Genomic DNA, 23,966 nt, shown 5'->3' on the forward strand with positions numbered 1-23,966 from the left:
TGGCACCAGTGTGCACAGCTCATGCAGCACTGCGGCTATATTGTGAAAGTATGTATGGATCTTCCTGCTGTATACCCATTTTCTCTAGTTCTTTTTAACATTAATGAACAACAATATTCTTGTTTCTGGTTTTGAGTAAAAGATACTGATGGTGTGCTTTGACCAGTTAGTCATTCTTATGTGTCTATATAAAGAATCTCTGCATTATGTCCACATTTTTTCTATTTTAGAGTATATTTACTGTTGGAATCTCTCTTAATTCTGGTTCTGCAATTAAACATCTGATAAAGAGGATAAGAGACAAGGAGGCATATTGACACACTCATTGTATGACAGAGTTTTAATGATGAAGTTTGCTATTTATGGAAAAGTATATTGCATTGTAAACATTTCATCTGGTTTGGAGAGCTAATTCCATTTTTCTAGCTCTAGCTTCTAAACTTAGCCCAGTGACTGGAACCAATTTGTCCAGATCTTAAAAGCTATTTGCACAACTTGTTGTTTGTATCTTGTATTTAACTGCATTGTTCTGTCCTTGATATTTTACGTCAATCACATTTTTAAACAGACATTTCAAAACCACTTTTTCTGATGTATTGAAAAAACGTCAATTTGTTCTGTTGCTGTTTTGTATTATTCTCTCGTTGTGGCTGTATCAGTTGCAAAGATAAACATTCTATTTCCATAGTTTTCTTCTCAGTATCAATGCTTAAATTTTTAAACAGATTCTGGCCTTTAATTCCTTGTGCCTTTTTTGTATACGTTACGTTTTTTTACATTTTGTGTGTTATTATACAGGGTGATTCAAAAAGAATACCACAACTTTAGGAATTTAAAACTCTGCAACGACAAAAGGCAGAGCTAAGCACTATCTGTCGGTGAATTAAGGGAGCTATAAAGTTTCATTTAGTTGTACATTTGTTCGCTTGAGGCGCTGTTGACTAGGCGTCAGCGTCAGTTGATGCTAAGATGGCGACCGCTCAACAGAAAGCTTTTTGTGTTATTGAGTACGGCAGAAGTGAATCGACGACAGTTGTTCAGCGTGCATTTCGAACAAAGTATGGTGTTAAACCTTCTGATAGGTGGTGTATTAAACGTTGGTATAAACAGTTTACAGAGAATGGGTGTTTGTGCAAAGGGAAAAGTTCTGGACGGCCGAGAACGAGTGATGAAAATGTAGCACGCATCCAGCAAGCATTTGTTCGCAGCCCAGGAAAATCGACTTGCAGAGCTAGCAGAGAGCTGCAAATTCCACAATCAACTGTATGGAGAGTCCTACGAAAAGGGTTAGTTATGAAACCTTATCGTCTGAAATTGGTTCAAGCACTGTCTGCAGCTGATAAGATTAAAAGAAAGCCTGTGACAGAGCACTCCATCACTGGCCTCCAAGAAGCCCTGATCTTACCCCCTGCGATTTTTTCTTATGGGGGTATGTTAAGGATATGGTGTTTCGGCCACCTCTCCCAGCCACCATTGATGATTTGAAACGAGAAATAACAGCAGCTATCCAAACTGTTACGCCTGATATGCTACAGAGAGTGTGGAACGAGTTGGAGTATCGGGTTGATATTGCTCGAGTGTCTGGAGGGGGCCATATTGAACATCTCTGAACTTATTTTTGAGTGAAAAAAAAAACTTTTTAAATACTCTTTGTAATGATGTATAACAGAAGGTTATATTATGTTTCTTTCATTAAATACACATTTTTAAAGTTGTGGTATTCTTTTTGAATCACCCTGTATAATTGGCATCATTATTTAAATAAACTGTGATGAAGAATCTCCACATATGAAATCTGATCCAATGTAAGAGATATGACAGTGTCTGGTAAACAGTGTCTTGTTTCCCACAGGCAAGTCACACACACAAGTGGTGGAGCTGCCCATTGTGGACTCACTGTCCCCGCGGCCGCCCTACCTGCCGCTGGCCATCCCCCGAGACCTGGCACCCCGTCTCGCCCGCTTACACGGTGACCCCCCCGTCTGGTGGGTGGGGCAGTTCCTCAAGTTCCTGCTGCGTCCGCAGGAGGGTACTGCTCGCATGCTGCACGAGGCTGCTGACCGCCTCAGCTTCGTCAAGCCTATTGTTGGGTGAGTTGCGAAGTTTGAGAGTAGTTTGACAGCCACACTTTTAGTTTATGCATACCATTCGACTGAGTCAGCTTAGCAGAGAAATCTCATCTTGTCTTTGTGCTTTAGCAATGCGAAACATAGTGAAGTGGAGCACCTCCATTTGCTTCGTTATCACTTCCATACTGAATAAATGCTGGATTCACATTTGGGAGGACAACGGTTCAATCGCGCGTCCGGCCTTCCTGATTTAGGTATTCCGTGATTTCCCTAAACCCTGTTTTATTTTCCTTCCTGTAATTCACTTCTGCACAACAATTAGGCAGCGTGTATCCAAACTCTCAGTCGATGTTTTTCAAATTCTTATCATCGTCTTCTTTGTATCCTTCCAGCGAGCTGATAATATGTTTATCAACAATTTGCCTCAGTTTCACCCAATCCTTGATATACTTCCTGTCTTGATACTGTTTACCAGTTATCTCCTCTAGGCTTCAGATCTCCCTTAAGATCTCCCTTAATTTCATCCTGTGTGTGTGTGTGTGTGTGTGTGTGTGTGTGTGTGTGTGTGTGTGTGAGGGAAACATTCCATGTGGGAAAAATATATCTAAAAACAAAGATGATGTGACTTTACCCAACAAAAGCGCTGGCAGGTCGATAGACACACAAACATACACACAAAATTCAAGCTTTCGCTACCAATGGTTGCACACCCATCCGAACATACACAGACACTAGCAGACATATGTAAAGGCAAAGAGTTTCGGCAGAGATGTCAGTCGAGGCAGAAGTACAGAGGCAAAGACGTTGTTGAAAGACAGGTGAGGTATGAGCGGCGGCAACTTGAAATTAGCGGAGGTTGAGGCCTGGCGAATAACGAGAAGAGAGGGTATACTGAAGGGCAAGTTCCCATCTCCGGAGTTCTGACAGGTTGGTGTTAGTGGGAAGTATCCAGATAACCCGCACAGTGTAACACCGTGCCAAGATGTGCTGGCCGTGCACCAAGGCATGTTTAGCCACAGGGTGATCCTCATTACCAACAAACACTGTCTGCCTGTGTCCATTCATGTGAATGGACAGTTTGTTGCTGGTCATTCCAACATAGAAAGCTTCACAGTATAGGCAAGTCAGTTGGTAAACCATGTGGGTGCTTTCACACGTGGCTCTGCCTTTGATCGTGTACACCTTCCGGGTTACAGGACTGGAGAAGGTGGTGGTGGGAGGGTGCATGGGACAGGTTTTACACCGGGGGCAGTTACAAGGGTAGGAGCCAGAGGGTAGGGAAGGTGGTTTGGGGATTTCATAGGGATGAACCAAGAGGTTACGAAGGTTAGGTGGATGGCAGAAAGACACTCTGGGTGGAGTGGGGAGGATTTCATGAAGGATGGATCTCGTTTCAGGGCAGAATTTGAGGAAGTCGTATCCCTGCTGGAGAGCCACATTCAGAATCTGATCCAGTCCCGGAAAGTATCCTGTCACAAGTGGGGCACTTTTGTGGTTCTTCTGTGGGAGGTTCTGGGCTTGAGGGGATGAGGAAGTGGCTCTGGTTATTTGCTTCTGTACCAGGTCGGGAGGTTAGTTGCGGGATGCGAAAGCTGTTTTCAGGTTGTTGGTGTAATGGTTCAGGGATTCCGGACTGGAGCAGATTCATTTGCCACGAATACCTAGGCTGTAGGGAAGGGACCGTTTGATGTGGAATGGGTGGCAGCTGTCATAATGGAGGTACTGTTGCTTGTTGGTGGGTCTGATGTGGACGGACGTGTGAAGCTGGCCATTGGACAGATGGAGGTCAACGTCAAGGAAAGTGGCATGGGATTTGGATTAGGACCAGGTGAATCTGATGGAACCAAAGGAGTTGAAGTTGGAGAGGAAATTCTGGAGTTCTTCTTCACTGTGAGTCCAGATCATGAAGATGTCATCAATAAATCTGTACCAAACTTTGGGTTGGCAGGCCTGGGTAACCAAGAAGGCTTCTTCTAAGTGACCCATAAATAGGTTGGCGTACGAGGGGGTCATCCTGGTACCCATGGCTGTTCCCTTTAATTGTTGGTATGCCTGGCCTTCGAAAGTGAAGAAGTTGTGAGTCAGGATGAAGCTGGCTAAGGTAATGAGGAAAGAGGTTTTAGGTAGGGTGAGAGGTGATCGGCGTGAAAGGAAGTGCTCCATCGCAGCGAGGCCCTGGACGTGCGGAATATTTGTGTATAAGGAAGTGGCATCAATGGTTACAAGGGTGGTTTCTGGGGGTAACAGATTGGGTAAGGATTCCAGGCGTTGCGAGAAAGTGGTTGGTGTCCTTGATGAAGGATGGGAGACTGCATGTAATGGGTTGAAGGTGTTGATCTATGTAGGCAGAGATACGTTCTGTGGGGGCTTGGTAACCAGCTACAATGGGGTGGCCGGGATGATTCGGTTTGTGAATTTTAGGAAGAAGGTAGGGGTGCGGGGTGTCGGTGGTGTCAGGAGGTTGATGGAGTCAGGTGAAAGGTTTTGTAGGGGGCCTAAGGTTCTGAGGATTCCTTGAAGCTCCGCCTGGACATCAGGAATGGGATTACCTTGGCAAACTTTGTATGTAGTGTTGTCACTTTGTATGTAGTGTTGTCTGAAAGCTGACGCAGTCCCTCATCCACATACTCCCGACAATCAAGTACCACGGTCGTAGAACCCTTGTCCGCCGGAAGAATGACGATGGATCGGTCAGCCTTCAGATCATGGATGGCCTGGGCTTCAGCAGTGGTGATGTTGGGAGTAGGATTAAGGTTTTTTAAGAAGGGTTGAGAGGCAAGGCTGGAAGTGAGAAATTCCTGTAAGGTTTGGAGAGGGTGATTTTGAGGAAGGACAGAGGTTTCGAATTGGGAGAGAGGTTTGGAGGAAAGGTTAACTACTGAATTAGGGTGTTGTGGTTCCAGATTGTATTGATTAGAATTTTGAGGTTTTGGGGGGAGTGGAACTGGAAGTGGGAGATTGAGTAGATGCGAGAGACTGGGTTTGTGTGCAATGAGAGGAGGTTGAGGTTTGCTGGAAAGGTTGTGAAGGGTGAGTGAGTTGCCTTTCCGGATGTGGGAAACCAGGAGATTGGGTAGCTTTTTGAGGTGGAGGGTGGCATGCTGTTCTAATTTGCGGTTGGCGTGTAGGAGGATGCTCTGAACAGCCAGTGTGGATGTGGGAGAGGAAAGATTGAGGACTTTTATTAAGGGTAGGAGTTGACAGGTGTGTTCATTGGCTGAGTTGATGTGTAGGTGAAGGATTAGGTGGGTGAGGCAATGGATTGTTCAGTTTGGAACTGGTATAGGGACTGATGGAAAGAAGGGTTACAGCCAGAGATGGGAACTTGAAGTGTGAGGCCTTTGGGGGTAATGCCAAATGTCAGACAAGCCTGAGTAAATAAAATATGGGAGTGTAATCTGGCTAGGGCGAAGGCATGGTTGCAGAGGGCGTGTAAATAAAACTTAATGAGGTCGTTGTGGGGATTTTGTGAGGGTGACATGTTACACTTTCCACCTTCTAATACCATATATATATATATAATAGAGGGAAACATTCCACGTGGGAAAAATATATCTAAAAGAAAGATGATGAGACTTACCAAACAAAAGCGCTGGCCGGTCGATAGACACACAAACAAACACACAAAATTCTAGCTTTCGCAACCAACGGTTGCCTTGTCAGGAAAGAGGGAAGGAGAGGGAAAGACAAAAGGATTTGGGTTTTAAGGGAGTGGGTAAGGAGTCATTCCAATCCCGGGAACGGAATGACTTACCTTAGGGGGAAAAAAGGACAGGTATACACTCGCACACACACACATATCCATCCGCATATACACAGACACAAGCAGACATGAATTTTGTGTGTATGTTTGTATTTGTTTGTGTGTCTATCGACCTGCCAGCACTTTTGTTTGGTAAGTCTCATCATCTTTCTTATATATATATATATATATATATATATATATATATATATATATATATATATATAATAGAAGGAAACATTCCACGAAGGAAAAATATATTTAAAAACAAAGTAGATGTGACTTACCAAATGAAAGTGCTGGCAGGTCGACAGACACACATACGAACACAAACATACACACAAAATTCAAGCTTTCGCAACAAACTGTTGCCTCATCAGGAAAGAGGGAAGGAGAGGGAAAGACGAAAGGATGTGGGTTTTAAGGGAGAGGGTAAGGAGTCATTCCAGTCCCGGGAGCGGAAAGACTTACCTTAGGGGGAAAAAAGGACGGGTATACACTCGCACACACACACATATCCATCCACACATATACAGACACAAGCAGACATCATGTCTGCTTGTGTCTGTATATGTGTGGATGGATATGTGTGTGTGTGCGAGTGTATACCCGTCCTTTTTTCCCCCTAAGGTAAGTCTTTCCGCTCCCGGGACTGGAATGACTCCTTACCCTCTCCCTTAAAACCCACATCCTTTCGTCTTTCCCTCTCCTTCCCTCTTTCCTGATGAGGCAACAGTTTGTTGCGAAAGCTTGAATTTTGTGTGTATGTTTGTGTTCGTATGTGTGTCTGTCGACCTGCCAGCACTTTCATTTGGTAAGTCACATCTACTTTGTTTTTAAATATATATATATATATATATATATATATATATATATATATATATATATATGAGTTTGTTTGTGTGTCTATCGACCTGCCAGCGCTTTTGTTTGGTAAGTCTCATCATCTTTCTTTTCAAATATATATATATATATATATATATATATATATATATATATATATATATATATATATATATTTAAAAAGAAAGATGATGAGACTTACCAAACAAAAGCGCCGGCAGGTCGATAGACACACAAACAAACACAAACATACACACAAAATCTAGCTTTCGCAACCAACGGTTGCCTCGTCAGGAAAGAGGGAAGGAGAAGGAGAAGGAAAGACAAAAGGATATGGGTTTTAAGGGAGAGGGTAAGGAGTCATTCCAATCCCGGGAGCGGAAAGACTTACCTTAGGGGGAAAAAAGGACAGGTATACACTCGCGCACACACACACATATCCATCCATACATACAAGACACAAGCAGACATTATGTCTGCTTGTGTCTTGTATGTATGGATGGATATGTGTGTGTGTGCGAGTGTATACCTGTCCTTTTTTCCCCCTAAGGTAAGTCTTTCCGCTCCCGGGATTGGAATGACTCCTTACCCTCTCCCTTAAAACCCATATCCTTTTGTCTTTCCTTCTCCTTCCCTCTTTCCTGACGAGGCAACCGTTGGTTGCGAAAGCTAGATTTTTGTGTGTATGTTTGTGTTTGTTTGTGTGTCTATCGACCTGCCAGCGCTTTTGTTTGGTAAGTCTCATCATCTAAATATATTTTTCCCACGTGGATTATATTCCTATTATATATATATATATATATATTTAAAAACAAAGATGATGTGACTTACCAAATGAAAGTGCTGGCAGGTCGTCAGACACACAAACAAACACAAACATACACACAAAATCCAAGCTTTCGCAACCAACATTTGGTAAGTCACATCATCTTTGTTTTTAAATATATTTTTCCTTCGTGGAATGTTTCCTTCTATTATAAACATATCATATATATATATATATATATATATATATATATATATATGCGCTGGCAGGCCGATAGACACACAAACAAACACAAACATACACACAAAATTCTAGCTTTCGCAACCAATGGTTGCCTCGTCAGGAAAGAGGGAAGGAGAAGGAAAGACAAAAGGATATGGGTTTTAAGGGAGAGGGTAAGGAGTCATTCCAATCCCGGGAGTGGAAAGACTTACCTTAGGGGGAAAAAAGGACAGGTATACACTCGCGCGCACACACACACATATCCATCCACACATACACAGACACAAGCAGACATATGTAAAGGCAAAGAGTTTGGGCAGAGATGTCAGTCGGGACGGAAGTACAGAGGCAAAGATGATGTTGAAAGACAGGTGAGGTATGAGCGGCGGCAGATGGAAATTAGAAATTAGCGGAGATTGAGGCCTGGCGGATAGCGAGAAGAGAGGATATGCTGAAGGGCAAGTTCCCATCTCCGGAGTTCTGACAGGTTGGTGTTAGTGGGAAGTATCCAGATAACCCGGACAGTGTAACACTGTGCCAAGATGTGCTGGCCGTGCACCAAGGCATGTTTAGCCACAGGGTGATCCTCATTACCAACAAACACTGCCTGCCTGTGTCCATTCATGCGAATGGACAGTTTGTTGCTGGTCATTCCCACATAGAACGCTTCACAGTGTAGGCAGGTCAGTTGGTAAATCACGTGGGTGCTTTCACACGTGGCTCTGCCTTTGATCGTGTACACCTTCCGGGTTACAGGACTGGAATAGGTGGTGGTGGGAGGGTGCATGGGACAGGTTTTACACCGGGGGCGGTTACAGGGGTAAGAGCCAGAGGGTAGGGAAGGTGGTTTGGGGATTTCATAGGGATGAACTAAGAGGTTACGAAGGTTAGGTGGACGGCGGAAAGACACTCTTGGTGGAGTGGGGAGGATTTCATGAAGGATGGATCTCATTTCAGGGCAGGATTTGAGGAAGTCGTATCCCTGCTGGAGAGCCACATTCAGAATCTGATCCAGTCCCGGAAAGTATCCTGTCACAAGTGGGGCACTTTTGGGGTTCTTCTGTGGAAGGTTCCGGGTTTGAGGAGATGAGGAAGTGGCTCTGGTTATTTGCTTCTGTACCAGGTCGGGAGGGTAGTTACGGGATGCAAAAGCTGTTTTCAGGTTGTTGGTGTAATGGTTCAAGGATTCCGGACTGGAGCAGATTCGTTTGCCACGAAGACCTAGGCTGTAGGGAAGGGACCGTTTGATGTGGAATGGGTGGCAGCTGTCATAATGGAGGTACTGTTGCTTGTTGGTGGGTTTGATGTGGACGGACGTGTGAAGCTGGCCATTGGACAGGTGGAGGTCAACGTCAAGGAAAGTGGCATGGGATTTAGAGTAGGACCAGGTGAATCTGATGGAACCATAGGAATTGAGGTTGGAGAGGAAATTCTGGAGTTCTTCTTCACTGTGAGTCCAGATCATGAAAATGTCATCAATAAATCTGTACCAAACTTTGGGTTGGCAGGTCAACCTATTCATGGGTCGCTTAGAGGAAGCCTTCTTGGTTACCCAGGCCTGGTTACATAAATCTCGTCTTTAAATATGTCTGTTTGTGTCTGTATATGTGTGGATGGATATGTGTGTGTGTGCGAGTGTGTACCCGTCCTTTTTTCCCCCTAAGGTAAGTCTTTCCGCTCCCGGGACTGGGATGACTCCTTACCCTCTCCCTTAAAACCCACATCCTTTCGTCTTTCCCTCTCCTTCCCTCTTTCCTAATGAGGCAACAGTTTGTTGCGAAAGCTTGAATTTTGTGTGTATGTTTGTGTTCGTTTGTGTGTCTGTCGACCTGCCAGCACTTTCATTTGGTAAGTCACATCATCTTTGTTTTTAGGTATATATATATATATATATATATATATATATATATATATATATATATATATATATATATATATATATATATAAAATAGAGGGAAACATTCCACGTGGTAAGTCTCCTGATATGACTTACCAAATGAAAGCGCTGGCAGGTCGACAGACACACAAACGAACACAAACATACACACAAAACTCAAGCCCTCGCAACAAACTGCTGCCCCATCAGGAAAGAGGGAAGGAGAGGGAAAGACGAAAGGATGTGGGTTTTAAGGGAGAGGGTAAGGAGTCATTCCAGTCCCGGGAGCGGAAAGACTTACCTTAGGGGGAAAAAAGGACGGGTATACACTCGCGCACACACACACATATCCATCCACACATATATATGTGTGTGTGTGTGCGAGTGTACACCCGTCCTTCCCTCCCCCCAAGGCAAGTCTTTCGGCTCCCGGGACCGGAACGACTCCCCACCCTCCCCCAAAATCTGCTCCAGTCCGGAATCCCTGAAGCATTACACCAACAACCTGACAACAGCTTTCGCATCCCGCAACTACCCTCACGACCTGGTACAGAAGCAAATAACCAGAGCCACTTCCTCATCCTCTCAAACCCAGAACCTCTCACAGAAGAACCACAAAAGTGCCCCACTTGTGACAGGATACTTTCCGGGACTGGATCAGATTCTGAATGTGGCTCTCCAGCAGGGATACGACTTCCTCAAATCCTGCCCTGAAATAAGATCCATCCTTCACGAAATCCTCCCCACTCCACCAAGAGTGTCTTTCCGCCGTCCACCTAACCTTCGTAACCTCTTAGTTCATCCCTATGAAATCCCCAAACCACCTTCCCTACCCTCTGGCTCCTACCCTTGTAACCGCCCCCGGTGTAAAACCTGTCCCATGCACCCTCCCACCACCACCTACTCCAGTCCTGTAACCCGGAAGGTGTACACAATCAAAGGCAGAGCCACGTGTGAAAGCACCCACGTGATCTACCAACTGACCTGCCTACACTGTGAAGCGTTCTATGTGGGAATGACCAGCAACAAACTGTCCATTCGCATGAATAGACACAGGCAGACAGTGTTTGTTGGTAATGAGGATCACCCTGTGGCTAAACATGCCTTGGTGCACGGCCAGCACATCTTGGCGCAGTGTTACACCGTCCGGGTTATCTGGATACTTCATACTAACACCAACGTATCCGAACTCCGGAGATGGGAACTTGCTCTTCAGTATATCCTCTCTTCCCGTTATCCACCAGGCCTCAATCTCCGCTAATTTCAAATTTCCGCCACTCATACCTCACCTGTCATCATCAACATCTTTGCCTCTGCGCTTCTGCCTCGACTGACATCTCTGCCCAAACTCTTTGTCTTTAAATATGTCTGCTTCTGTCTGTATATGTGTGGATGGATATGTGTGTGTGTGCGAGTGTATACCTGTCCTTTTTTCCCCCTAAGGTAAGTCTTTCCGCTCCCGGGATTGGAATGACTCCTTACCCTCTCCCTTAAAACCCATATCCTTTTGTCTTTCCTTCTCCTTCCCTCTTTCCTGACGAGGCAACCGTTGGTTGCGAAAGCTAGAATTTTGTGTGTATGTTTGTGTTTGTTTGTGTGTCTATCGACCTGCCAGCGCTTTTGTTGCGGGAAAAAAAAAGTGGGGCGGTGGCGGGGGGGGGGGGGGGGGAGTAGCATAAAGGAGAGAAATTAAAGGAAAGGACTGGGTGTGGCAGTGAAATGACGTCTGTGTAGTGCTGGAATGGGAACAGGGAGGGGGCTGGATGGGTGAGGAAAGTGACTAACGGAGGGTTACGGGAACGTAGGATGTATTGCAGGGGGAAGTTCCCACCTGCGCAATTCAGAAAAGTTGGTGTTGGTGGGAAGGATGCATATGGCACAGGCTGTGAAGCAATCATTGCGATGAGGGATATCATGTTTGGCAGCGTGTTCAGCAACAGGGTGGTCAACTTGTTTTTTGGCCACAGAAAATAAAATGCCATGACTCTGACAAGACTAGAGAAATTGGTAAGCTTATGACTAACAATGAACTTGCTATTGTAAGGTGTCTTGTGGCTGTACATACAGATAACTGGACCTTTGGCACATCCGCAACAGAAAAGTATTTTTGGAGACGCCAGTCATACCTCTGGTTACTGAAGAGTTCAGTAGCTGGAAAGGCAACAGTCTCAGTAATTGAGTGATCTGGCCAACATGACTTTGCTATGTCAATTGAAAGCAAGGAAAAGCTATAATTGTTATTTTTGCTGAGGAAATGCAGCTCTGCTGTATGAATTAATGACAACAGCATCCTCTTGGATAAAATATTCCAGAGATAAAATAATCCCTCATGTATATCTCCAGGTCGGGTCAACATCCTTGTGAGAACCCATCAGGGAGAAACAAAACTGGCATTCTGTGGGTCAGAGTGTCAATTTTCAGACCCCTTCATGTGGGATATAGATCAGAAAATTTTAAAAGAGATATAGGTAGGTTAAATTTAGATACAGCAGAAATTAGTGAAGTGTGGTGGCTGGGAGAATGAGGCTTTTGGTCAGGTAAATATGGGATTATAAGTACAAAATAATAATAAGAAAGTAGGTATGCAGGTAAGCTGCTACAAACAGCATAGGGAATGCATTGGCATAGCCAAGATAGATAGAGAGCCAACACCTACCACAGTAGCACAAGTTAAAAGCCAACTTGCTCTGCAGATGAAGAGATTGAAGAAATCATCCAGGTAGTTAAGAGAGATAAAATCGTAATTGTGATGGATGACTGGATTTTAAGCGGAGAAAAAAAGAAGTTAAAGAAAAGTAATAGGATAACATGGATTGGGGGAAAGGAATCTGTACAGAGTGTAATTTAGTCATTGCAAACAACTGCTTTATAATCATAAAAGAAGGATGTGTGCATGGAATATTTCAGATAGATTAGGAAATGGTAGGACAGAGAATTCAGAACTAGATTCAAACCTGCTAAACATACTTAGAGGATATGTGGACTCCAACCACAGTTTAGTTATTATGAGCATAAGATTAAAAGCAAAGAAATTGCTGAAGGGTAGGAAATTAAAGAGATAGGATCTGTGTGTATTGAAAGAGCCAGGCAATTTTACAGTTTGCAATGACTGAATGAAATGGAGAAAGGAATTCAATAGAAGGTACAAGGGTGGTTTTGATAGATGAATCTTTGAAGGCTATGTAGGGACAAATAGGCAAAAAGGCCAGATTCAGTAGGAATCCTTCAGTTACACACAAGGTATTGAATTTAACTGATGGAAGGAAAAATATAAAAATGCAGTGAATGAAGCAGGTAAAATGAATAATGATGTCTAAAAACAGAGATTGATGGGAAGTGCGAACTGGTAAAGCAGGAGTTTGTAGTGTATAAAGAGAAGAGGAAGTATATGGTGATTTGAGAGATATGATACGACGAGAATAATTTGACAGAGCACTGAAAGACCTAAGCCAAAACAAGACTCCTAAAGTATATGACATCAGAATTATTGAGATCTTTGGAGAGCCAGCCATGACAAAACTATTCGGCTTGGTGTACAAGCAATGTGAGACAGCAGTTCCGAAAAGGGCAGGTGCTGACAAGTCGAACATCACTGAGCTCGCAATTTAATGAGTCGTGGATCCAAAATAAAGACTCAATTTGTTTACAGAAGTATGTAAAAACTGGTAGAAACTGAACTTGGGGGAGATCAGTTTGTGTTCTGGTCCACAATGTTATTCAGCTTGCACAGCGAGTAATCTTTGAAGGAAAATAAGAAGAAATGTGGAAAGGGAATTAACAGTTCACGGGAAAGAAATTAATGGTTTCAGGTTTGGCAACAACCTTGTAATTCTGTGATACCCAGCAAAGAACTTTGAAGATCAGTTATGGGGAATGGATAGTGTCTTGAATAGAGGTTAGATGAATATCTAAGCATTTTGAAAAGTTGTTGAAATAAATCTGGCATTGGTGAGGGCATTAGATTCGGAAATGACACACTTAACAAAGTAGTTAATAAGTTTTGCTTTTTTGGCTGCAAAATAACGATGAGGACCGAAACAGAAAAAGATATAAAATACAGACTGGCAATAGCAAGAAAAGCACACCTGAAAAGAGAAATCTGTTAGCAACGAATATAAAATTAAAAGTTAGCCATTCTATTCTTGGAGGTGTTCATCTGGAGAGTAGCCCCCCCCCCCCCCTCCAGATTGGTTTGATGCAGCTCACCACAAACTCCTCCCTTGCACCAACCTCCTCGTTTTAGGGTAACACATGCACTCTCTGTCCTCTATTATTTGTTGGGTGTGTTACAATCTCTGTTTCCTCCTACAGTATTTACCCTCAACAGTTCACCCTAGTACCATGAAGGTTAATCCCTAATGTATTAACATATGTCCTATCATCCTGCCCCTTCTTCTTCTTGTCAGTGTTTTACAGATGTTTTTGTTCACCGATTCTGCAGAGGACCACCTTCATAAGCAGCTGGAAGTCGTCGTCCTTACTACTGTCAAACCATTGGCAGCTGCTGTGAATCGGTGTGTTGGAAGAGCTCCCAAGAGTTGTGTACGTGTGATACCTGTACCCGAGGTACTATCCTCTCTCGTGGATCCTGTTTCTTCTACAAAAAGTACAGGATCTGTCATTACTCGTCCACCTGAATGTGAGTGGCATGTTAATGATAGATCTAGGGGCCCTGTAAAGGGTGGATGGGGACCAGAGTGTTGTACTGATCCCAATAACCAACAAGTCTGAGGTGCTGTTCTTCAGTGAAACTGAAACTGAGCTAGTGAGGCTCAGTTCACCTGTTTTGGGGAAACCTATATTGCCCAATGTCGGGAGGCAAACACAAAAGGGTTTGTGTCGATTAATCGTTAGTAGTTCAAACATATGGTGAATGATGGTACCCCTTAGGCAATTGGCAGCAAAGGACACCAGGTGCACTCACTGTGTATGCCTGGGGGCCTCATTTCACATTTTGAAGAGGCTCTCCAGCAGCCATTCATGGAACAGGGTGCAACCAAATGCAGATTGGGGCACATGTTGGAACAAATGATGCCTGTCATCTGTGATATGAGGTTACTCTAGTGACTGGCAGAGAGGGTTGAGAAGACTAGCGTTGCGCATGGAGTTTCAGTGAAGATCACAATTTGGAGCATTGTCCCAGAACTAATAATGGCCCCTTGGTTCTGAGTCAGGTGGAAATACTGAAACAGAGACCTCAAAGGTTCTGGGACAAGCTAGACTACCACTTCTGGGACTTGTGGCACAAGGTTGAGAACTGTAGGGTCCCCCTAAATGGGTCAGGTGTGCACGCAAGGGGTTTTTAGATTAGGCAACTCTCCATCCGGTCCAGATGACAACAGCTGTAGGAAACCCAGAAGTATCAGTGTAAGATTGAAAGAAATGCCTCCCACAGGTGAGAGTATTAAAATACTAATGGTAAACTGTTGAAGCATTTGCAAAAAAGTGCCAGAGATTGAAGTGCTCATGGAAAACAGTGAAGCTCACATAATACTAACAAGGGAACATCCCCATTGCATCCCCCTCAGATTTAGTTATAAGTTGGCACAATGGATAGGCCTTGAAAAACTGAACACAGATCAATCGAGAAAACAGGAAGAAGTTGTGTGGAACTATGAAAAAATAAGCAAAATATACAAACTGGGTCGTCCATGCGTAAGATAGGCAATGTTAAGGGCAATGTGAGGCGAGGAGCGCCATGGTCCCGTGGTTAGCATGAACAGCTGCGGAACGAGAGGTCCTTGGTTCAAATCTGCCCTCCACTGAAAATTTTGCTTTCTTTATTTTCGCAAATTTATGATCTGTCCGTTCGTTCATTGCTGTCTCTGTTCACTGTAATAAGTTTAGTGTCTGTGTTTTGCGACCGCACCGCAAAACCGTGTGATTAGTTGACGAAAGGACATGCCTCTCCAATGGGAACCGAAAACATTTGATCGCAAGGTCATAGGTCAACCGATTCCTCCACAGGAAAACACGTCTGATATTTTGTATAAGACACTGGTGACAGCATGTGCGTCACATGACAGGAATATGTTGTCGACCCACCTAACTAGTACACTTGGCAAATGGGTGAAAAGTTTCTTCTACCTTGCCCGATTTAGGTTTTCTTGTGGATGTAATAATCACTCCAAAAAAAGTGATGAAAACATAAGAGTTTTTCACATAAACTGAAAATAAAAAGTTAAAATTTTCGGCCGAGGGAAGATTTGAACCAAGGACCTCTCGTTCCGCAGCTGTTCACGCTAACCACGGGACCACGGAGCTCCTCGCCTCATATTGCCCTTAATATTGCCTATCTCCCAGATGGACTACTCAGTTTGTATATTTTGCTTATTTTTTCATAGTTCCACACAACTTCTTCCTGTTTCCTCGAGCGATCTGTGTTCAGTTTTTCAAGGCCTATCCACTGTGCCAACTTATAACTAAATCTGAGGGGGGTGCGATGGGGATGTTCCCTTGTAAGTACAGAAAGCTGGTTGAAACCTCAAATTGATAGCAGTTAGTATGGGAAAAATTTAAGTGTGTATTGAAAGGAAAGACAAATGGGGTATGGAGGTGGTGTATTTGTCACAGTAGACAAGAAACTTGAATCAACCCATGTAGGTGAGAGATTGTTTTGGGAGGACTCTGTATCAGGACTAGGCATAAAATGATAACTGGATCCTTCTATCACATCCCAGACTTGTCTCCTTATGTAACTGAAAACTTTAGAAAAAACCTCAGCTCACTTGTTCATACTTTAGAAAAAACCTCAGCTCACTTGTTCATAAGTTCCCCAGTCATACTGTAATCATCGGTGGAGATTTTAATCATCCAACAATTACTTGGGAAAATTACTGTTTTGTTAGTGGCGTGTGTGATAAGATTTCCTATGAAACTTTACAGTCTACCTATGATGGATAGGTAGGAACCCCACTGGCAACAAATAGACCTGACCTCTTTGAAGACATTCACACCGAAACTGGTATCAGTGACCATGAGGCAGTTGTGGCAACAATGATAACCAAAGTACAAAGGGTAACTAAAACAAGTAGAAAGATATATATGCTCAGTAACCAGAGAAATAATCCATAGTGTCATATCTCAGTGAGGAACTTCAAAATTTCAGCATAGGCAGGAGCATGTAAAGAAACTCTGGCTCTAGTTTAAAAGAATAATTGACAATACACAGGATAGTTATGTACCCAATAGAACAGTTCATAATGGGTGGGAACCTTCATGGTGTCCAGTCACTTTGATGAAACTTTTAAAATAACAAAGATAACCACACAATAGATGTAAAACAAAACATAGTTTCGTAGATAGAGAAATGCTGAATGAAATGTGTTTGGCTGTCAAGAGAGCACTGCATCATGCCTTCAATGACTACTATATCAGAGTATTGTTCAGTGACCTTTCACAAAGTCCAAAGAAATTCTGCTCATGTGTGAAACTGTTAGTGGCACAAAAGTTAGTTTCCAGTCACTCACGAAAGAGACAAGAACTGAAACGGGCAATAGCACAAAAGCTGAAATGCTTAACTCCGTTTTCAAATGTCATTTACAAAGGAAAACACAGGAGAATTGTCCCAATTTAATCCTCGTACCACTGAAAAGATAAATGAAAAAAATATCTGTGTCAGTGACATTTGAGAAGTAGCTAAAATCATTAAAATTGAACAAATCTCCGGGGCCCGATGGAATCCCTGTCAGATTCTATTCTGAATTTGTAACTGAGTTAGCCCATCTTCCAACTATAATCTGCCGTAGGTCCCCCAAACAAAACTGTGCCCAGTTCTAGGAAAAAGACACAGGTCACACCCGTCAACAAGAAGGGCAGTAGACATCATCCATGAAACCACACCATTGACATCAATTTGTTACAGAATCTTAGAACACATTCTGAGCCAAACAAACATGAATGTACCTCATTATCATTTGAATTTGCAGCTCCTTGTATTTATCATGTTTGCAGTTAAAACTGTTGGTTGTAAGGTCCGCCAGTTATGCAAAACAGCGTTTTTTCAAGTTCCCAAACATGTTTCAGCGCCATTGTGCCATCATCAGTGGGTTCCTGTTTTATTTAATCTGTTATGTGAACATTTTTATTAAATGATTACATTATTATGTTGATATTTAGTTGAAACAACATTTCATTTCTTTTGTTAATACCTTTACACTTGGTTTGCAAGGTTTTTCAGGACCACTTGTGTATTTGAGTGCAGGCTTTCTCGGTGAATTTCATATATGAAGTCTTCACGGTTGTCAGCTGAGTAGCATCGTTGTCTCATGGCAGTGTTTCAATGGAATGTGTCTCCATCATCATCAGGCAAACATGATCTTCGCCTGAAGATGATGGAGAAACATTGCTATGAGACGACGATGCTACTCGACTGACAACCCGTGAAGACTTCATATACACTTGTGTATTATTTATTACAGTTAGCTTCTCATCTGCAACCAAATGATGTTGTTGAGAAATTTTGTTGGGAGTTAACCTATCTTTTATGCTCTAAAACATAATTTTAGTTTGCCACCATATTTCGTGCCTATATTCGTTTTCACTTACGTTTTTGTGTGGCAAGCCCTTTTATTCTCAGCCTCATGGTGAGGTGTTGTGAAGCACCCATGAATATAACATGTATTTTCACAAATAGGTCATAAAAACAGTTTGCATTTCACCAAAACACACTGTGATTGTGGTTGTTGTGTGTCCCAGCCCAGTTAGTGTTCATTTGTTCACCAGGGAGTTTTGCACCAAATTTGAATTTTGTTTACATTTTATCTTTGTGTGTGTTTCTGTACGCTTCTTAGCTGTTTGTGTTGTCTTTTTTGTAAAGTTTCTTTAATGCGTTAAATAGTGTGCCCTTGCAGAGTGTAGTGTATTCATTTATGACCTTTTTGTCTTCTGTATGTGGAACTTTTCCACAATGGTCAGTTTGCTGTATGGGCTGTGGCTGGGTTTTAGTATTTTTAAGTCTGTTTCTATTGTAGGTGTTGGTGTGCTATTAGGTGGTCAGCAAATGTGCTATGGGAGCAGTTGTTTTTTAAAGCTCTTAAGATGTTCTGAATATCTGGTTTTGAAGTTTCTGCATGTCTGTCCTATGTACACTAACTGGCAAGTGTTGCATTTGAATTAATATATTCCTGATTGGTTAAATTTATCTGTGGGTGGTTCTTGTGTGCTGATCTTTTTGTGTGTTGTGTCCTCAGTCTTGTATCCTATTTGGAGTCCCTATTTCTTTAACACATTGCCTATTCTGTAAACGATCTTGTTATTGTAGGTGAGTATGTGCCACTTCATTTTGTGTGTGTGTTGTTGCTCTGCTGTGTCTTGTGTGTGGTCATTGATTGTGATTTGTGTTTTTCTGTGTTGGGTGAGGACTTCAGTATGTGTGGTATGTTCATTTTTGTACTGTTAACATTTTTTTTTTAATTTGTGTATCACATGGGTTTCATAACCATTTTCTACTGCTATTTGCTTCAATGTGTTTAGTTATCTTTGTTCGTGGGTGTTCTGTTTAATCTATGGAGCAAGGGGGACTGGGAAACTTTCACCTCTGCTGTCACTGTCGAATCTTCCCCACACATTGATGTGATGCTTGAGCAGGTGACTACAACAATTGTTTCTGCAAAAGAAAATGCGACCCCTCGCTCTTTACGGTGCCCCCGGCGTAAGGCAGTCCCTTGGTGGTCAACAGAAGTCGCTGAAACAATTAAGGAGCATTGGCGAGCTCTACAGCGGCATAAGCAGCACCCTTCCCTGGAGCACCTCGTAGCCTTTAAACGACTCCATGCCCGCATTCGCCAACTTATCAAACAACGGAAGCAGGAGTGTTGGGGGAGATACGTCTTGACCATTGGGTGCTGTACATCAGCTTCCCAAGTCTGGGCAAGATCAAGTGCTTCTTCGGGTACCAGATCTCAGCAGAGGTTTCCATAACTGGTATGTTATCTACCAACGCAAATGCAATTGCTGAGCACTTTGCTCGAGCCTCTGCATCGGAGCATTACCCTCCAGCCTTTCGCACTCTCAAACATTGGCTGGAAGGGAACGTCCTCTCATTCACTACACGCCACAGTGAATCCTATAACGCCCTGTTTACAGAGTGGGAGCTCCTCGGTGCCCTTGCACATTGTCCCGACACAGCTCCTGGGCCAGATCGGATCCACAGCCAGATGATTAAACATCTCTCATCTGACTACAAGAGACATCTCCTCATCACCTTCAATTGGATCTGGTGCGATGGCATCTTTCCGTCACAGTGGCGGGAGAGCACCATCTTTTCGGTGCTCAAAGCCGGTAAAAACCCACTTGATGTGAATAGCTATCGGCCCATCAGCCTCACAAACATTCTCTGTAAGCTGCTGGAACATACGGTATGTCGGCGGTTGGGTTGGGTCCTGGAGTCACGTGGCCTACTGGCACCATGTCAGGGCAGCTCCCGGCAGGGTCGCTCTACCACTGATAATCTTGTGTTCCTCAAGTCTGCCATCCGAACAGCCTTTCCCAGATGGCAACACCTGGTTTCTGTCTTTTTTTGACTTACATAAAGCATACGATACGACCTGGTGACATATCCTTGCCACATTGCACGAGTGGGGGTCTCCGAGGCCTAATCCCGATTTTTATTCAGAATTTCCTGTCGCTTTGTAGTTTCTGTGTCCAAGTTGGCACCTCCCATAGTTCCCCCATATCCAGGAGAATGGGGTCCCGCAGGGCTTTGTATTGAGCGTATCTCTATTTTTAGTGGCCATTAACGGTCTAGCAGCAGCTGTCAGGCCCTCCGTCTCACCTGCTCTGTATGCAGACTTCTGCATTTCGCACTGGTGTTTCTGAGCGGCGCCTACAGGGAGCCATCCACAAGGCAGTGTCATGGACTCTAACCCACAGCTTCCAGTTTTCAGCTGCAAAGTCATGTGTCATTCACATCTGTCAGTGTCGTGCCATTTATCTGGACCGAGAACTTCATCTTCATGATGATCCACTCGCTATAGTGGAGACATATTGATTCTTAGGACTGGTTTTCGACGCTCGATTGACTTGGCTCTCTCATCTTCGTGAGCTTAAGCAGAAGTGCTGGCAGCACCGCAATGTCCTCCATTGCCTGAGCAACACCAATTGGAGTGCAGATCACTCTACACTGCTGCAGCTCTACAGAGCCCTTGTCAAATTCCGAGTTGACTTTGGGAGTGTGGTTTATGGTTCAGCATTGCATTTACTCGACCCTGTGCACCACTGCGGGGTTCGACTGACAACTGGAGCTTTTAGTACGAAACCGGTGACCAGTGTACTGTTGGAGGCTGGGGTCCCTCCATTGCAAAACAGACGTGCACAACTGCTTGCCAGTTACGTAGCACACATTCATAGTTCTCTGGAGCATCCGAATTACTGTCTCCTTCTCCTGCCCGTGGCAGTCCATCTTCGGCGGCCCGGGTCGGAGCTAACGGTTGAGGTTCAGGTGCAGTCCCTTCTCTCCGAAATGGAGTCCTTCCCTTCACCACCTCTATTTGCGGTCTGTTCACATACACCTCCATGGTGTACGCCTTGGCCACAGCTTCGTTTGGACCTTTCTTGTGGCCCTAAGGACTCCGTTAATCCTGCGGCTCTCCACTGTCACTTCCTCTCAAAATTCTTGACGTGTTCCGGCGCTCTGAAGTGGTTTACAGCGACAGATCAATTGCTGATGGTTGTGTTGGCTTTGCCTAGGTTCACAGTGGTCATATTGAACGGCATTCCTTGCCCGATGTATGCAGTGTATTCACTGCAGAACTGGTGGCCATTTCTTGTGCACTTTAGTATCTCCGTTCATGCCCTGGGGAGTCTTTTCTTTTACATACTGACTCCTTGAACAGCCTGAAAACTGTTGACCAGTGCTACCCTCATCATCCTTTGGTAGTGTCCATCCAGGAATCCATCTATGCCCTGGAACGGTCCAGTCATGCAGTGGTGTTCGTCTGGACCCCTGGTCACGTCGAAATCCCAGGAAATGAACTTGTTGACAGGCTGGCCAAACAGGCTACATGGAAACCACTTCTTAAGATCGGCCTGCGTTCGTTATTACGCCGCAAGGTTTTTCATCTTTGGGAGACAGATGTGGTAGATTCTTTTGTGTGTTTGTCTGTTGTCGGTGTATTGTGCTCGCAGTAAAAGGTCGTAACAATGTGATAAAATTGTCTCTGATAGTGCTGTTAAAAGAATTACTGTTTGTTGCGTGTATGAAGAGTCTTGGGAGAGACGGCTGGATATTTTTAACAACTATTCATACATGAGATTGCAGGTTCGAGTGCTGTTGTCCACGTCTCTTCCCGTATATGTTGCATTCAATCTGAAACAATTATGCTATTTCAATACTTTCAAAAATACTAATAAAGGTCGTGACGCTCACCCTTGTTCTCATGAAATAATAATGGTTTATTGGGTCTCTTGTACAATTCTCCACATAACATCAAAAGAAGCGAACAGAAAACTCTAGTTACCCTTAGTTACGAGTAAACCACAGAGAAAGTAATATTCTGAGTCAACGATATAATTATCATAGAGTCTCTCAGATAACGTCTTTGCCACTTAGTTTTCTCACAGTCGATTCAGTACATTACATATTTATTACACTACACAGAGTGGCAAAATCTGAGTACCACAACAAACTGCGAGCCATTAAAGGGACGACAAATGTGTGGAAGTCCTCGATGAGGGCCTCTCGCAGGGATCTCTGCCAGCTCCGCATGGGCCATGCCCGGGTGGCCATGGCTACCTACTGCACTGTGTAGACCCGCCTGAGTGTCGGTGTGGCGCCCAGTTGACAGTGGCCCATATTCTTCTGATCTGTCTTTCTTTGGCTGCCCTGTGACTTCATATCATTTCTTTTAGCAGACAACGCCTCATCGGCTGATTTGGTTTTACGTTTCATCCGTAAGGGTGGGTTTTATCATTTGATCTGAGTTTTAGTGCATGTCCTTCGTCCCTCTGTGTCCTTCACCCTAGTGCTTTTAGAGGGGAGGTTTTAATGTGTTACAGGCCGGCTTTTCCTTTTTATTTTTGTGGTCAGCCAGCCACTGTAATGTGCGTCCTTGTTCTACTCTCTTCTAACTGTTTCTTGCATCTGTGTTGTTTTCTTGTCCTTTTGTTCCTTTTAGTGTTCGTTGCCTTTCCTTTCTTTCTGTTCTGTTTTGTGTTGTATGTCTCATTCTCACACTTGTGGCATTGTTTTATGAGGAACAAGGGGCCGATGACCTCGTAGTTTTGTCATCTCCCCCCGCCCCCCCTCAAATCCAACCAACCCGCCTTTGGCTCAGTTTTTTTGAATTTCAAGATGTGCCATTATTCTTCTAGAACACTTCCTTTAATTTGTCATCAGAGACTATGAAGTTAAATAGTGAGACCTCCAGCAACAAGACGGTGCTTAGTGGTAAGAGATTTTTATTTCTTATCCAAGTATTTGGTCATGTTTGTAGCATTCTGAAAGTTTTTTGAACGTCTTGGTGCTTTACTAGGCATGGTTCTATTGGAAGTGGTGTGATATTGCTTTCCTCTGACTTACCCAACCTGATATAGGGACCCCACAGTTTAACATGACCTCCAAACTAGAGCCCTGCAGGTGCGTGTCCCATCTGAGTGGCTTGCATGTAGCTGCTGTGCTCGGGAGAGAGCACAAATACACTTTTCATAGGTTGGCATGAAGTTTGCCAAAGGTGACAGATATTCTTATAAAGATGCTTAACTTCAGCATATTTTAGCCAGTCTGGAAGTGATCCACTGATACAAATAACTGAAGACAGAACTCATCTGACATGGACACCCTTTGGTTAACTTTTTTGATACGTTATCACACCAACTAGAACAACAGATTTTAAGAATTTTATAATGGATGGTACTTCTGTGGGAGATGTGTCATTTCCATTTTACTGGAGTTATTTTTAAAGACTGGACTCAGATACTCAAGTGCACTGTTCCTGGACCTGATAACCGCAAGTCGTTAATAACAGAAACAAAGTAATTGTTTGAAAGGTTTGCAACACTACATGCACTTGTTATGAATGTCTCATATATTTTTAGAGCTATCTGTTCCTCTTCCTTTTTGGGCCCACCATTCTCTGTCTTCACTATATCCCATGCAGTTTCCATTTTGTTGCTTGATGTAATTATCTTTTTCTCACAATAAAGCTGCTTTGATTTCTGGATTACTTGCTACAATATTTTGCAGTATGCTTTGTAATGCATTACAACGGTAACATCAGAGCTGTTCCTAGACATTAGAAAACAGTCTCCTTTTTGTCCCACATGATATCTTTATTCCTTGTGTAATCCATGGTTTATTTTGTGACATCTGTTTGATTTGAGTTCTTTAGGGGAAAACAATTTTCAAAAGCAGAAGTAACATTATTAATGACTGACTTACATTTTCCATTTGAGTCAGAAGTATTATAAACATCTATCCAGTCTTTAAGTGATGAATAAGATATTGCTGC

General features: G+C 43.4%; 1 protein-coding gene across 1 annotated transcript in view; it reads left to right on the top strand.

Annotated features, from left to right (window-relative positions):
• LOC126106792 (alpha-(1,6)-fucosyltransferase) overlaps positions 1-23,966 on the top strand; it is a 345,214-nt gene that overhangs the window by 278,888 nt on the left and 42,360 nt on the right. The window contains exon 11 of the mRNA XM_049913180.1: positions 1,853-2,090. Within this exon, the coding sequence (XP_049769137.1) occupies positions 1,853-2,090 (238 nt within the window). The remainder of the gene's footprint in view (positions 1-1,852; positions 2,091-23,966) is intronic.

This window comes from Schistocerca cancellata, chromosome 10 (genome assembly GCF_023864275.1).
Source record: "Schistocerca cancellata isolate TAMUIC-IGC-003103 chromosome 10, iqSchCanc2.1, whole genome shotgun sequence".
NCBI lineage: Eukaryota > Metazoa > Arthropoda > Insecta > Orthoptera > Acrididae > Schistocerca > Schistocerca cancellata.